The sequence below is a fragment of the Ammospiza nelsoni genome, chromosome 6 (assembly GCF_027579445.1).
Source record: "Ammospiza nelsoni isolate bAmmNel1 chromosome 6, bAmmNel1.pri, whole genome shotgun sequence".
Lineage (NCBI taxonomy): Eukaryota > Metazoa > Chordata > Aves > Passeriformes > Passerellidae > Ammospiza > Ammospiza nelsoni.
This window is the reverse complement of record NC_080638.1, coordinates 13,397,414-13,413,016: the sequence shown is the minus strand read 5'-3', so window position 1 is coordinate 13,413,016 and position 15,603 is coordinate 13,397,414. Positions and strand designations below refer to the sequence as shown.

At 40.1% G+C, this 15,603-nt stretch overlaps 1 protein-coding gene across 3 annotated transcripts in view; it reads right to left on the bottom strand.

Moving 5' to 3' along the window:
- The window catches only part of DENND5A (DENN domain containing 5A), a 64,550-nt gene that overhangs the window by 26,263 nt on the left and 22,684 nt on the right, over positions 1 to 15,603 (bottom strand). For all 3 annotated transcript variants that reach the window (XM_059473692.1, XM_059473690.1, XM_059473691.1), the window contains 3 exons: positions 11,104 to 11,291; positions 2,070 to 2,387; positions 562 to 777 (listed from right to left, as the gene is read on the bottom strand). In XM_059473692.1, coding sequence (XP_059329675.1) covers positions 562 to 777; positions 2,070 to 2,387; positions 11,104 to 11,291 — 722 coding nt within the window. The remainder of the gene's footprint in view (positions 1 to 561; positions 778 to 2,069; positions 2,388 to 11,103; positions 11,292 to 15,603) is intronic.

Below are 15,603 nucleotides of genomic sequence, written 5' to 3'. Positions count from 1 at the left end.
AATCTTTTCATACAACTTGGGGGGAATCACATGAATATTTTAGCAGACAGTGCTGCAACAATCTTCACCCATGTGAGCTCTCCTGCTCACAATAACTCCAGCAAAGAAGACAGAGCACAAATTTGAAGAAGTGGGTCTTATGTTTCTCTACAAAAGACTTAGGAATACACTTGGTACACAGGTACATAAGCATTATTTGGGATCATGACTTAATTCATTAACATACTTGGTAATTCCTCTGGTTAAAAATCAAACAGTTTCCACTTGTAATATTTAATCTTAATGTGGAGGTTAGCCCTGAAGACAGACTTTCTAAGCTATTTTTGCAAGAGCAAGCTGCATTTTAATACAGTATTCTTGAGAGAATCTTCAGCTCTCCAAGTCTGTATTTCTATATACTTTTCCACATACCTTAGATGTGACTTTTTTGGGAACACTGAAATTTAAAGAAGAAATTACCATTTTTACAGTAGTTTTCCATCTGATGGCCCAATACACAAAGCCTTAAGTTTGAATACTGTTTTACCTCTTATATCAATGTACCTTTTTATGACAACTTACTTTATCAAAGTTTTGCATCTGTTCTCTGTTTGTAAACCAGGATTCCTTGTCCTGACTGGGCTGAATGACAAACACTTCATAATCTGCAAACATTTGTGTGAAGCGGTTGGCAAAAACTTCCCGAATCTGAATGTTCAGCTGGTAAATCTTGAATTCTTCTTCATCACACTGAATTTTAAGATCCTTTTTGCTACTGGTCTCTTCTCGTACCTCCAGCTGAAAAAGTAAGGGAAAACACAAATAATTTGTATTGATGCTTTGTCAGGTATTCCAGGCATACAAGATTTTCATCTGCCATTCAGTTGCTACTCTTCAAGTCAACATTTCAATAAAGAAAAATAATTACTGTAAAGAACAAAATCAAAAAAATGCAGACAGAAACTTTTGCCTAGAAAATTTCTCATAATAAACCAAAACTTACTTTAGTACTGTTAGCACTAGATATGTTTTAAATTTAAAAAGGGTAAATAACAACCATATAAATGCCCATGCGTGCCACAGCCTTAACTTTCTCTTACCCTTCAACCACCTGTACAGGCTTTTCAGAGGTTCTTACTACCCCTAAAAACTTGCATATTAGGCAAATCTATATCTGGTGTCAAATAACTCCAGGTTTAGAGCTGCTAAACACATACCAGCTTTCAAATGAAGACAAATGCACAGTAACAAGAAGCTGTGCATGACTAGCACCCAATTGCTATAGCCTAAGTCCTTAGCAGTGTAAATCACAATTCCCAACTATACAACTCAGAGCAATCTTAACGAAAAGGCATTTGCAGTTAAGATGTGGGCTAAAATTTATCAAAAAAACAATAAAATTAAGATATTCAATTCATAGGGGGAAAAAAAATCACCAACAGTGAAAGTCTTCATTCCACAAAAGCTAAAAAAACTCCCAGGCCTTTCAGCTAGTATATTTTATACACAAAGGGGTGCATTGTGTTTTTTGTTTCACAATTCGAATCACTCAAAAAATCCAATCAGGATCACCAAGTGCATGTCCACTTGCAGGGAATCAGACAGTCATGAACTCTGCAACATTAACCAGAAAAAAGCATCACAGTAACCTCATGGCAAATATATTACATATAAGCAAAATAATATATATTCTTGACAGAATGAATAAGGTATCTATAGAAGACTGGATGCAAACTTCAGCATTATCTAGATGTCAATTTTAGCCACTTAACTCATTAAATAGTGGCGCCAATTTAGAATAAATCTTAAAATCAAGAATTAACAAGGCAAAGTGCTATTTTAAAACACATTATTTTGGTAAAGAAACACTTGGTGGATAGCAAAGATTTTCCCAGATGCTGCAGGGTTAAATCCCATTCCCTCTCTCTCCTAAGCCTGTCCTTGTCTCTACAGGTGCTCGCAAGGTTTGAGAACATGAAAGAACAGAAAGTTCCTTCTAGTGAAGACAGACATCCAGCATCTGTGGACCATGACTTCAGCCCATCTGCCACTGCAGGACCAGAGAGAGTACAGCTCATTTCATATCTTACCTTTTCCAGACTCACACCTGTTCTTTTAACAAGTGCTTGGAGTCTTGCAATAGTCTCATTTTCCTTTAGCAGCTCATAGGAATTCAGAGGTGATCCTGCTATGTTCCCATTTCTTTTATCAGAAACCAGGTCACATGCTCTGAGGCTCTTCATCTTGGAGGCACTTTCACTGCAGTGCAGGTTTCCCTCAGGTGGAATTCCAAAAGCCATCAGAATCTCTGAAATTTCCTGAATGAACTCAAGTTTATTTGGAAACTGGGGTAGATCTTCTGGCAGCTCAATGAAATGGTTGTCTACATCCACAAAGCACAGGTTTGCCTGGGATTTAATTTAGAACAGGACACCATTACAGCACCACTAAGCACATTATTAATCTTTGGGATTTGAGCTTATTTAAAGATTCAAAGACATTTGCATTTGTTTGGTTATTTTGTAAAACAGAGTTGCCCCAACCATAACTGAACTGGTTAGTTGGCTTTGAAGAATGTAATACAAAACTTACCTTTCCCGGTCTTTTGAGGAGGTAACTGAAAAAGAAGAATAACTTTACAGACATTTACTATGTACAAAATAGATGATAACCTAAATTAGGTACAGATGTGTGATTTTTTCATCCATGTACAGGTAAATTTTAACTACAGGATAGATGCAATTCTATTTTATACATGTTTGTATAAAAGCAGGTGACTGCCTGTTGTTTAGATTATCAGTGCATTTCTCGAAAAGATTTAGCAAATTTCAATCTAAAAGATGTGCTGATACTGCAGAAGTGCAATGAAGTTATCTTCTCTTTTTCTGTAAGGAACAAAAGGCAATTTCCTTGACAACTAAGGCAATTCTTTGAATGAGCAAGTTTGTTTCCAAGGGGAAAAATGAAATTAACTAGTTTCCATTCTGTTTTTCTGTTCCAATCTCCAACTCACCACCAAAAAACACCAAGGTGAGGGAAAAAAAAAAAAAAAAAAAAAAAAAAAAAAAAAAAAAAAAAAAAAAAAAACAAAGAAAAGAAAAACCACCTATGTGGCTTCCACAGCAAGATCAAAAGCTTTGCATCTTTCAAGGTTTACCTCACTCTTTATTTGGCAAGGAGGGAGGTTCCCCTTTTGCCTTCTGCATTGCAAAATCAAATGGGTTCAAGACATTACATAACTACACACATCACAGCAAGAACCCCAGTCATGTGTGAAACCTGCTGGAAAGTTAAGAACAGAGAAGTAATTCTGCTCTTCTCTGGAAGCATTTCAGTTTCTCTTCCCTGCAGAAGCAACATGGACTGTCACTGTTCTGTTTAACTTTCACCATACAAAATATTTCACTCAGATTGTGGGGTACTTCCAACCTAACTGCATGGCATCATTCTAGGAGCCATCTCTGAATGCAGGCCTCACTACAGCTTGGCAGCAAAAACACTTTTCAGGTCTATGAGAAATGACATATCTGCAGTTACTTCCTGTGATTCAGTAAGTGCAAGAGGATGGAAGCACTACCACAATTTAATTGGAAAGAAATAATTAGAAGACATCAACTTCACATGGAATGAATGGTGAATGATCCCAGAAATCAGTGCTACAAGGAGTTCTGGTAGGAATTTCTGTGGGATTGACCATAGGTAAACTAGAATAAGCTGTGCCTGATGAGATTTGTTGCTCTAAGTAAACTTATGAAAATATACATTTAGTACTTGTGACAGGTTTCTATAGAAGAGAGGGTGTCAACTCTCCTTAAAACACAAATATCTTATTGAACTTCAACATTTAAACTGAAAAAATAATTCTTAAAGCAGAACTCCACTGGACATATTACACTCGCTTGTACAGAACTAGTCCAGCTCATGCCCTGCTACAATATTACCCATAGTACAAAGGAAAGCATAAATCCAGTTCTCTATTTCCTAATGTTCTAACATTTCAATATGGAGATTGATTTCTTATGCTCAAAGGAAAGCATATAAAACAATTTGATATCTCTTGTATAGATGCTTTACTGGAAATTAAATCACAAATTGAATTAGGTGCTGCAAAGGAATCCAAGGTCAATAAAGAGAATTAACACATTGATTCTCAAACAGTTTCTAGTGCACCTTAGAAAGTTTTTATGCAGGGCAGGTGTGATTGCTGAAATTCCCTAAATATCAGCACTGCTCCAAGGCAGCATCTGAAGCAAGCACCTCAACTGAGGAGCTTCAAGGCTCCCACTGTACCCATGTTTCTGTGACAATCACAAGCCAAATCAGCTGGGATTTGTCAGAAACACTGCAAGCACTTCAAGACAGGAGAGAAATAAAGCTTTGAGACCAGGCACAATGCCTACCAATCAGTGCTGAGGGAGAAACAAAAAGCATTGAATTTGCCTCAAGCAGTCTGCAAAATGGCAAGACAGACTCAATAAGAAACTCTTCAAACAGTTTAATTGTATTACTTCCTTTTACAACTTTCTTTAATTGATGCCATTCAACTTTCCTTCCTTTTTGGATCAGATTCTGCAGAAAACATCACTCTTGCTTAATAAGCTTGGGTGCACCCACAAAGCACTTGGTCAAAGGGAAATCAAACATTAACCTTACCCATGCAGAAACCCTAATCCTCACACTGAAATTAAACTCCTTGCTAATGGAAGGAAAAGTCAAATTCATTGTTTGCTAGAATTGCTTATAAATATCTGGGCTAACACCTGGTTAATTCTTCCAATATGTGATTTTCTCTTCTGCAGGGCTCCTCTCTAAGAGCAATACACACAGTTTAAATACTCTGAGCTCCTAACAATGATTGCTTATCATGCAACTTGTAATTACATTTTCCAGAAACTGGCCTATATGGAAGCATTTTTTAAAAAGTCAGTGTGCAGCAATACTCTAAATAGACTGTAAAGAATATTTTCAGGGACACTCTGTAGTTATCCGGTGCCTGGTAAATAACACATAAGATAGAGGACTGTCCATAAGCAAAGATTCCATAGGTGACTTCAGCCTCAGGAAAGCTGAGGTCATCCTCAAGAATTTCACAAAAACTTCTGAACAGGCCATGCTCCTCAGGGAACAGAAATGGCAAAAACATCTCTATGCACAGCCCTTCAAGAGGTACCAAACCAGTGTTTTTTCTGTGAAAATGAAATCTGAAGTAAATCAGTGACAGACACCAGAGCAGTCAATCTCACTATGCTGCCACACTGCAGATCCAACAGAATGGAATACAGTAAGGAGAGAGGGCTCCCCTCCTCAAAAAGTAAGAAAAAATTACAAGGCACTCATTATTTATGAAATCATGGTCATCCAAAGCATTTTGCATGCTAGGAACTGGCCAAGTACACAAAGCAGAAAAATAAAGGAGCTCTTTGGCCACAAGGCTTTAGTTATTCTGTCTCTGGAGGCAGCACAGCTGAGTGGGCTGTGAATAGCTGACAGTTCTCTACATGGATACAGTTTATTATTTTACTCACACAAAACTAAAGTAATATAAAGACAAGATCTTGGCAATATGTGTAAGCAGAGATATAATTGAAAGAGCAACCTTAAGTTAGGTACTTGGTATTCCAGGTTTCTGGAACACTCAGATTATTTTATTTATTGCTTACATATCAGTTTTCTGATCAAAAGAAACCCCAAAACAGTTACACCCCACTTCACTTCAACAGCAGCCTGTCACAGGACAGGACACATTACATCATCTACAATAAAAGGTTCTCCTGAGACATTACACTAAGGAACAAGGATGTCACATCCTAATTTAAAAACCTGTCCTTCCCATAAACTTTCAGCATTCCAAGTAACAGGGTGTCCAGGTGAAAGCCTTACAAACCTTAGAAATGTGCATCTAAGCAAATCAGTGTTTGTGTGCCTGGTGCCAGTGCCTGGTTCCCTGAAGCCAACAGCACCACTTTCCATGGCCTTAGTGGGGTCTGGAGCACACCCATCCATTCCAAAAAGCAAAAGACAACTGCAATTCTTTAGTCTGACCTCAGGTACAGTAAGGGCCAAAGCCCCACACAGATCTAGCAAGGCCTGCATCAAGCTCACATCCTTCCTATCAGCTCTGCTAAAAAGCACAGAAGGAAATTACTCAGCTTCTGCTTGAATACAGCACTGAAAGGCCAAAGCCCACTGATCTCCAGCCTGAATCACCTTTGAGCATTTGGCCCGCACCTTGCAAACATCCCCCAGTGCCCCAGCACACAGAACAAGGATGTGCAGCTGTGCACACACATGGCTCACTTGGGGCAAGGGTCTACAGAGGGCCTCAATTCTGCAGGATGCTCCTGTGCTGTCACAGACATGTTTTATGGAAAATCCTTCCCTTGGGATTTTTTCTCCTGAGAAGCTGAGAGACCTCAGGAACAAAATGTAAACAATGATTATCTGCTGCTGTGGAATGCAACAGGTGGGTCTGTGATTGGTCTCATGTGGTTGTTTCTAATTAATGGCCAATCACAGTCAGCTGGCTTGGAAGAAGCTTTTGTTATCATTCCTTTTCTATTCTTAGCCAGCCTTCTGATGAAATCCTTTCTTCTATTCTTTTAGTATAGTTTTAATACAATATACATAATAAAATAATAAATCAAGCCTTCTGAATCATGGAGTCAACATTCTCATCTCTTCCCTCATGCTGGGACCCCTGTGAACACCACCACAATGTGCCACTGCTGTGAGCCAGTGGGGACCTCCTGCACTTACTGTCAGCACTGCTGTCCTCCATGCCAGCCCACTCCCAGAATTTGGGAGTGAGAACAGCTCACAGCCCAAAGCCACTGCAGCCTTCAGAAACTCCTCAGGTGGCTGCTCACACTGCAGTACAAGAAAATATAAAACTCTGGTTTGCCAAGAAATTTGCAGTATTATCAAGGATCAAGCCAGCAGCAGACAGCCTGAGAATGCATACAAAGCAGTGATTATCTTTTAATAATTATCTTGGTCTAATGTGCTAGCATCAGAAGAAAAAAGGCTTTTCAAGAGACCTTTCTTATCTTCTGAAACAACAGACAAAAATAAAAACCCACAGAATTTCTTCAGGTTTAGCACTGAATCATCCTTTTAATGGCTGAAATAAAAACACTGAGAATACATATAATCTGTCTTATACTAGCAGCAAAAATGCATTTTAGGTTTTAAAGTCTTTCAACTTTTAACAGAAAAAGCTACTGCCCAAGACCCTTGGGATCACTTCATTAAAAACAGGCTTCTTAATGAGGTACTACTTTGATTTCATCAGTGCTGGAAACTCAGCATTGCTTAGTTCCACTGAAAATAATTTAAATTTCTACCATTCTCCTAAATTAGAGTAGTGAGATATACACACAAATCCTGCTGCATGAAATGGTTTAACTTGCTTGTTAAAAATGTATTTCTGTAGCACTGCAGAAGTTTCTTTAGAAGGAACTGCAAACACACATCAAAAAACCCTATCTTAGTTCAGTACTTGCTAGGTTTGTGATCTGAGAGGAAGCTGCTAAAACCACTTTTATTGATGAGTTTCACTGATAAACAAAGCAGACTTCTGCCAGCAACACCTAAAACAGCCACAGGTTGTTCCCTTCCCCTCTGACATCTGCAGCACCCCATTCTAGCACAGCTTTTCCATGCCCTCCTTTCCCTCCTGGGCTCCTCACAAGCCAGGGAAAGCACAAGGATGCTCCTGCACACACAGAGCCCTCAGCACAGCAGCAGCACCTGTGGGAAGGAGCACTCTGCTGCTGGCATGCACAAGAAACTCAATTCACACCAAACCTCAGCATTTCCTGGTTTTACTGGGCTGCAGAGTCAGCTCTGCAGGTCACTGCTGGTCTTCAATGAATTCCCCATCAGGGACTGTTCTGATGTACCCAAAGGATAACCTAAAACTGAATTTTGTACTAACACAACTTTTTTGTTGGAGATTTTAATCATCATCTGCTGCAAGCATTAACTTCTAGGATACAGCTGGATTTCCATGCTCACATGGTAAAGCATCCCCTGGAAACATCAGATGTGACCCAAATATGGGAGGCTGCCACCAGAACAAGCCTTAAGGGCATATGTGTGCAAGACTTACACCAAACCAAAACCTAACTGAGTTCAGACAGACAGTATTCTCACATTATTAGCCTAAAACACTTTAAGCAAGACAAATTAGTCCTTTTAAAACTTCATTATAAAACCACAATGAAGAAGTCTACAGTGGCACTGAGGTATCCATGCTGTGCTAGACAGCAATATTATTTTCTTCCACAATGCCCTTCAACTGAGAAGCACTAACTAGATTTTCTCTCAAAGCTCACCTTTCTGGCCCCTGCTTAAATCTGATATTGCTTTCTTTTCCAGCAGCTGTCCCACACATCCACATAAATAGATTAGGAACAGAGATGCAGCTTAGGCAGTTTCAAGACAAAGAAAAAAAAATTTTTTGCAGAACTCAGAATAAATTACAACACAGAACAGCTCTTTGTATACCCTTTGTGCCAAGTGAGGAAAATTCTGCTATCAGGAGCCTAGAGGAGCTCCTCATATAACCCTGATGAGTTCATAAAGGTTGATATGCATTCCAAACTTCAGAGATAAACAATGCTAAAAATATTAATAGCCCCTCTGATACTGATGATAAATTTGTCTCTATTGAAGTACAAATAATGGAATCCATATGCCTTCTCTACTGTTCTACAACAACACATCATTCCTGTTGCTTGGCAGTTTTTGTTTGCTGTTCTATGGGGGTCTGTTTGGGTTTCTTTCTTGGTTAGCTGGGCTTTTCAAAGCAAACTCCCCTATGATGAAAACCTCAATAATAGTCAGCTCCTGTTCTTCCCAGTCTACTTAACTCCTTGAATAAACAAATCTATTGGTCCAGGATAACTTTTTAGTATTTCCTAAGAGAATGGAGTGTCCAGTCCACTTCTATGCCACAGCTACATCTCGAGCCTGCAATGCAAAGGATTCAAGAGCTCACAAGAAACCTTACCCAGCAGTGACTACCAAGGGAAAGACTTCCCACACTAGCTCAAACTCATTGTGCACAAAGTTTTAAGAGCTCACTCTCCAAATAAGGAAGAGAAAAGCTGAAACTTCACAAGCACAAGGAAGTCTCACAGCAAATTCCACCACATGGGGATGTTGCTGCTGCTTTCTGCCTTGCCTGTCCTCCCCTCCCAGACAATTCTCATCTCTGTAAGATACTAGCAAAAATCTACTCCTCCACATAAAAGGCTACCTGTAAAACAAAATGTAAATTGAGGTGTGTGATCACTTTTTAATAGTACTTGGATTTCATTTCAAACATCTAAAAATAGATCAACTGCCTTACTTTAAACGTCCAAAATAACCTGATAAATCTCTTCCAAAAACAATTTCTCTTTTAAATAACTGAAATGTCTATTTGAAATTAAAATGTTTATTTAGTTGAAAGTATTACAGTGATTTTAAAATAAGGAAGCTCTTTACAAAAGCAGAACAATCTTTTAGAAGCTTGTGGTAACAGTGAAAATATCCATGGTGCATATTAACATGCATATCCGCATATGCATTTTATTTCATCAGCTATTCTCTCTAAAAAGTGTACTAACCATATTAATTAGGCCTGTCAGCGCAGCCAAAATTCTGAAAAAATAGTAAACCAAAGCAATAGACTGTTGTTTTCATGGCAAGAACATACAATACTCTGTTATTAATTATTCCAGTGGAAAATAAAAAAAAAAAAAAAAGACCAAAACAATGAAGAAATCAAGAGATTAAACACTTCAGTTTTCATAGGAAAAAATAGTTTGGAAAAAAAAGTTTTACTTTGAACTTGCCAGGAAAAACAAATGAAAACTACCAGCATATGGATTTGAGAAAAAGAGCAATGTTGGCATGGAGACCAGACTGGAGGTTCACAAAAATATCTTGTCTTTAATTTCACGCAGCTTTTCTAAAAAGGAAGGGGTTTTTTGTGTCAAGCTATGCTGCAGCACTGCCTGATAATGAAAACAAAAACCAGCACCACCACAAAACCCTGGACCTGCCACCCTTCTGCTTTCCCAGAAATGCAAGTGGTAATAGAAGAAAAAAAGAGTCAGAGAAAAAGGCAGAGAATCCTACCAGGGCCTGTAAGTAGGGTGCTCCCCAAGACTTACACAGTTCCTGCCCTGCAAAGTTACACCTACCAGTAAGCAGGGGTCAGACACTTCCTCTGCTGCCCTGGGTAGTGCCTTGACCCTCCCAAGCAGCCCCTAAACTCTCTGGGCACGTCCCTACAAGGAGTGCTGTGAACTGAACAGGGGGATCAAACAAATGAGGACAACCTCCAGGCAGGCTGAAGGCAGTGCCAGCCCCAAGGAGGAGCTGCAGAAGCTGTACAGAGCATTTCCTTCTCCCTGACCAGGGCTGCTGCTCCCAGGGCTCCTCAGCAGCAGTGGCTCAGGGACACGCTGACATTCTGCTGCACACTGAAGCTGGCACTCTAGGAGAAAATCTGAAATGGTTTTGTGCACACACCTGGCAGGCTGGGTCCATGCAAACCAACCCCAAGAGAGAGTCCAGGGCAGGGAAACCCAGCCTAAGCCCACACAGCAGGAACCAGCCCAGTGCTGATGCCAGCTGAGGTCTGCTCACTCACCACCACAACCTTTTGGCCACAGCTGGGGAAGTCACACTGCGCTTCCCAGCATTACAAGGCTAATGTTTCCAGCACAGAAATGCTCTTTCATGCTCACTTCATGACTTATTTTCTCTTTAATTATCCAACCCAAACTTCTGTCATTCATATCAATAAATCCCCCCTCTAGCAAACCACCCATCAGTCCAAGCATACCCCCTGAACCTGACCATGAACTTAAGCTTCTTTGACCAATTTTCAGTACATCAGTTCCTGTAAAATTACAGTTGAATTCTATCAGAGCATACAATTTCAAAAGCAGGGCTTGATCTTTTTCACCAATTTTTTGTCAGCATCTCCAAGAAAAAAAGACCTATCCCAAATCAGAGCCAGCAAGAACTTGGCAATGGCTGGTACAGTTAGCACTTGTGTTTTGGATCATTTCTCACCTCCCTCATAGTCATGGACAGTATTTAATCAATCAATCAAACTCCTCTCACCTCTTGAGGAAGTTCCAGCTTAGACCTATCATCCAGTCCATTAGAGTGCAAGCCCATGAGGTAAGGGACAGGAGCATCTAGAAAATGAAGGAGGGATGCTGGAAGGATAGGAACATACACATGCTGCCACTGAAATGGAAACATTAGTGCTGTGATGGTCTCTGCCACTGTCATCAGCCTCTGATAATCTGAAAAACATCAAGAAAATTATTTTTTTTTCACAAATACTTTTAAGTAAATGAATTTAAATTAAAGAAATGAGAAGTTACTTGAAAATAGAAACCACAAAACCCAGTGCTAGCTGAGTGGCATCATAATGAAAACCCAGACCTGCACACCCAGCACATTTTGCTGAAACAACAAAGAGAGCTCAACCCAAAGTAGGTCACTCTACAAGTCATATGGAAATGAGCAAACTAACCCTTAATGCATGCTAAGTCACTTTCTGCTACCTATACCAGGGTCACCAGGAGCACCAGTTTCAACACAGAAGCAATACTGTAATCAGCTAAGAAACACAGCAGAAATAATTTCTTTTCTCTGTGCTCAGGGCTTTCTATGGAAGCCTTGGATGCAACCCAAGGCATCTGGTATCTCTCAGATAAACATTTTTTTCAAAGAGTGTTTAAATGTCCATAAAGCATGCTGTATAGCAGCCAAGCCAACAGTGTGACTGAAATAACTATGCAGAAAATGAAAAGGATCAGCTTTGTTTCGCCTTTGCAATGCACAACCAAAGGCTCAGTCCAATGTAAAAACAACTCATGTCCTCCTAGAACTTAGGAGCAGTGTTAAAATACCTGTGCAACACACAGAGATCTTTTCATGCAGCACTGGTGGCTACAGCAGTTCACAGTGCTGGGCAAACACTGCACCCTCCTCATCTGTAACTACAGAGTCATCTCCAAGGGTTTTTGAAATCCCATAAAGGGGGAGGCAGCACCAGATGTGTGTGCCAATACAGCTGCTGAAACATCCCAACAGCCTTCCAGCTGCCAGGCTGGAAAGGGTATGAAACACTCACACAACTAGGGCAACTCCTGCCTTCTGCCAGGCTATAAATACAGCACTAACTGGAGACACAGGATGCCTTTTCATGAGACTGCACCAACATCCAATTCCAGCCAGGAAAGGGGAGGGAATACAAGCAAGATAAAAAGTCAGTAACCTTGATATCTGAGTATTAAGGTGTGGGGGATGCCTGTCTTCTCCTTTCACAGAACTACAGACACTGTGAAACTGAAAAAGACCCTTGAATGGGCAGGCTCAGGTGCTGAGGTTTCTGAAGCTGTTCCTCACTGTCACAGAGGGCAGATGGAAACTGCAAGAATAATATTTTTCTAAACACTCTGGAGAAAAATTAAGCTTAACTGTGCACTTCCCAAACTGATGGCTTTGATTCTATCTTTTAGCCAGCCTCCACTCAAGACTTCAGACAGCAGGGGAAAAAAAAGGCCAAGAAATTCAGTTCTTGGCATTCATGACTAATTTTGTCTGGGGAAAAAGTTGCAGAGTTTGGGGTCTGCAAAGAGCCCCACAACCTAAGAGGAACTCAGCACAGGTTTTGCTAACATCACCCATAATTCTGCAACTTAGGTTTCTAATTTTTAATTTTCACATCAAGTAGTGGTGGTAGAAAAGGTTATTGATGGAGCCACCTGTCACTGCCTCAGAGCAGACCTGCCATGAAGGATCCTTCAACCAGAACAGATGAGAACAGCTTAAAACAGGTTAAAGGTTTTGCCAAAAGCTGATTTGGACTGAAATACCAATGAACACCACAGCAACACTCCCCTACTCTGCCAGGACACCAGCCTCTGCCTGCACACCTACATATTGGTTTGCAGCTTTAATCACAGCCTGACTGCAAAGAAGAGATGAATTAATGATAAGCTTTGGGAAGAGGAAGATTCTATTCCATCCCCTATTTTCTTCAGTTTTTAAAGGACCTTTAAATGCAGCCATAGATACACAAACATTGCAGCTGGTTTGTATTCAGCTTGTTTATCTGGAAGTACAAGTCTTAAAATAGAAACAGTGTTTTCCTACTACACACAACCCCTGTCTGATCCTGCTGGATAATTTAAATACAACCTCTCCCTCTGTCATTAGGCTAACTTTAGTATCAGCCTTCCACATTAATTATAAAGTAACATCAATAGGTCAGAATTTCTATCCAGTGGGCAGCCACCTCCTGCCAGGGAGCTCTCTGCAGAAGCAGCTCTGATCCTGGATCTTCACAAGGCTTGAGCCATTCCCAAAGATTTGGCCTGCCCAGCTGCAGCCTGCAAGTAACAGTGACTGCATTCTGCTACTGGCAAAAGGCAAGGACAAGGGCAAGAAGCATGAAAATATAAACCAAAATAACTCCTATGTTTTCATAAGCTATACCTACTCAGAGAGGGTATGGAGGGAGTTTTGGGTTTAAAGAAGCAAGCAGAACAGTTCTTGTACCAAAGAATTACAGTAGATTTAAAAATAACAACAACAAAGAGACTAAAAGAGTGAAGAAGTGTTTCAGCAGCGTTGTTGCTCTTGTCCTTGAAATCAGAATGTGCTTTTTCTGGTGTCAATGACATGATCTTTTGGCCTAGTATTGTACACAAGCACTGGTAGGGAAATAATGACATGACTAGGGCACTGTTAGATGGGAAATGCTTAACTGATCACTGGGCAAGGAAAATAAAATCCACTACTTTTTTAATATGGCCACTTAAGAACACAGAAAAAGCATGATTTGTTATTCTAACCAACTGCTGTAAATAAAATACATTATCTCTTAAAGTGTGTATGAGAAGCTACACAATAATATTTATGTGTAGAAGATTTAAAAAATAAAAAATAAGTAGAGATGTCCTGTGCCTGGAAAAGAGGAACAGGATGGGAAGAAGCTGGCAGCTTTAAGAACCATAATTCCACCTCCCCATTTTCACATTCTACCAGAGAAAAGTCTGTCAAGTGCCCACAGAAATCCTCTGACTCAGCCAAATTTAAAACAATTATACCATCACATTTTGGAACATTTTTTCCTTTTAATCTTCCTACTTCCTGGATCACAATGGAATACTGCTGTATTTGTCAAGTAACTCACAAGTCACCTCAAAAGCCCTGTAGCTGCAGTAAGAGCCAGCTGTGGTTAGCAGAAGCAGAGGGGTGCAGCATCTCCTGTTGTGAGTCTGGCACAGGGACTCAAGCAGCAAGGTTCCCAAATCACTGGAGGCATAACCAGAGTGTCCTATGTAAGAGATCAGAGCTAAGCAGCAGAGTAATACTGCAAAGACATTAAACTAATACTCCAGGATGAACATAATTTTAAACTAATGAAAAACTGTCCTAAAGCACAGTCTGTGGCAGCAGTGCATTACATTTCTCCTTTTTTTGTTTCTAGCTGTTTAGAAAAATTACCTCCAAGCAGATTTCACAGCTGTCTCAACTCAGTACACACTTTTCAGAAGAGCTCTCGGTGCTCTCTGAGATAAGGAATAAGTCTATTTCACAGTTACAAGAGCAACATAAATTGCAGGAATGCAAACCAGGTCCCACAGAACATCTGGCAAGGGCACTTCCCACAGGCCTCCAGCACCACTGGCTCTTTCCAGAGTTCCTCAGCACTTGCAGCATCCTCAAATTCCTCCCTCTCTGGCACTTTTCCAAATGTTGGACAGGTCTCTCAACAGGACAATCCAATTGAGGCATTCATTCCCCACACTTGGCTTACAGCAATCCAAAATACACAAGGCTGTGCCAACATAGTGGGACAAAAGAAGAATTTCCAGAAGCATCAAGTCAGAAACATGTCAAAGGAATCTTAAACCAAAACACTTCCTCTGCCAAGTGAAGTTACTCCTACTCCAAGGACTGACTGAAACTTAAAACACTAAAATAATTTGTTTCCAAAAGAACTGCACTTGGCAACAAATTCATAGAGACATATAATTATGAAAAGGTTTGGGTTGAAAGGGACCTCAAGATCATCTAGTTCCACCAGACCTCCAAGAGGTCTGGGGTTTGGTTTTTATTTTGGTGGTCTTTCGTTATTTTGTGTGTGTTTGGTTTAGGGGTATTTTTCCAAGTAAATCCTACAAATCTGCTGATCCTGACATGTACTATTCTAAATCTAAATCCATTCAGTGAGTATCACAGTCTCACCTGACCTAGGAGAACAAGAAATTTCTCAGTCACCTCAGCTGTCTTGGGTTGAACAAACTCAAAGGACGTTTAAAAACTCACTATTTCTATTCTGAAGGACAACCCAGACCTCACACTGGTGTGCATGCAAGAACACAAAAATGCCTTTACAAAAGTAAAGCAACTCCTGATTCCACTTAGAACTGAGTGCACAATCACCTGTACCTCCATTCAATATTTCCTGCTTTACAAACAGCAAAAAACAGATGTTACTCAACCATACTGAAGAAAGAGGAGAATATACTAGCACCATATTCCAGTTGAAAAGAATAACAGAGGCAAACAAACAAAAACTAAAGAAAACAGAACAAA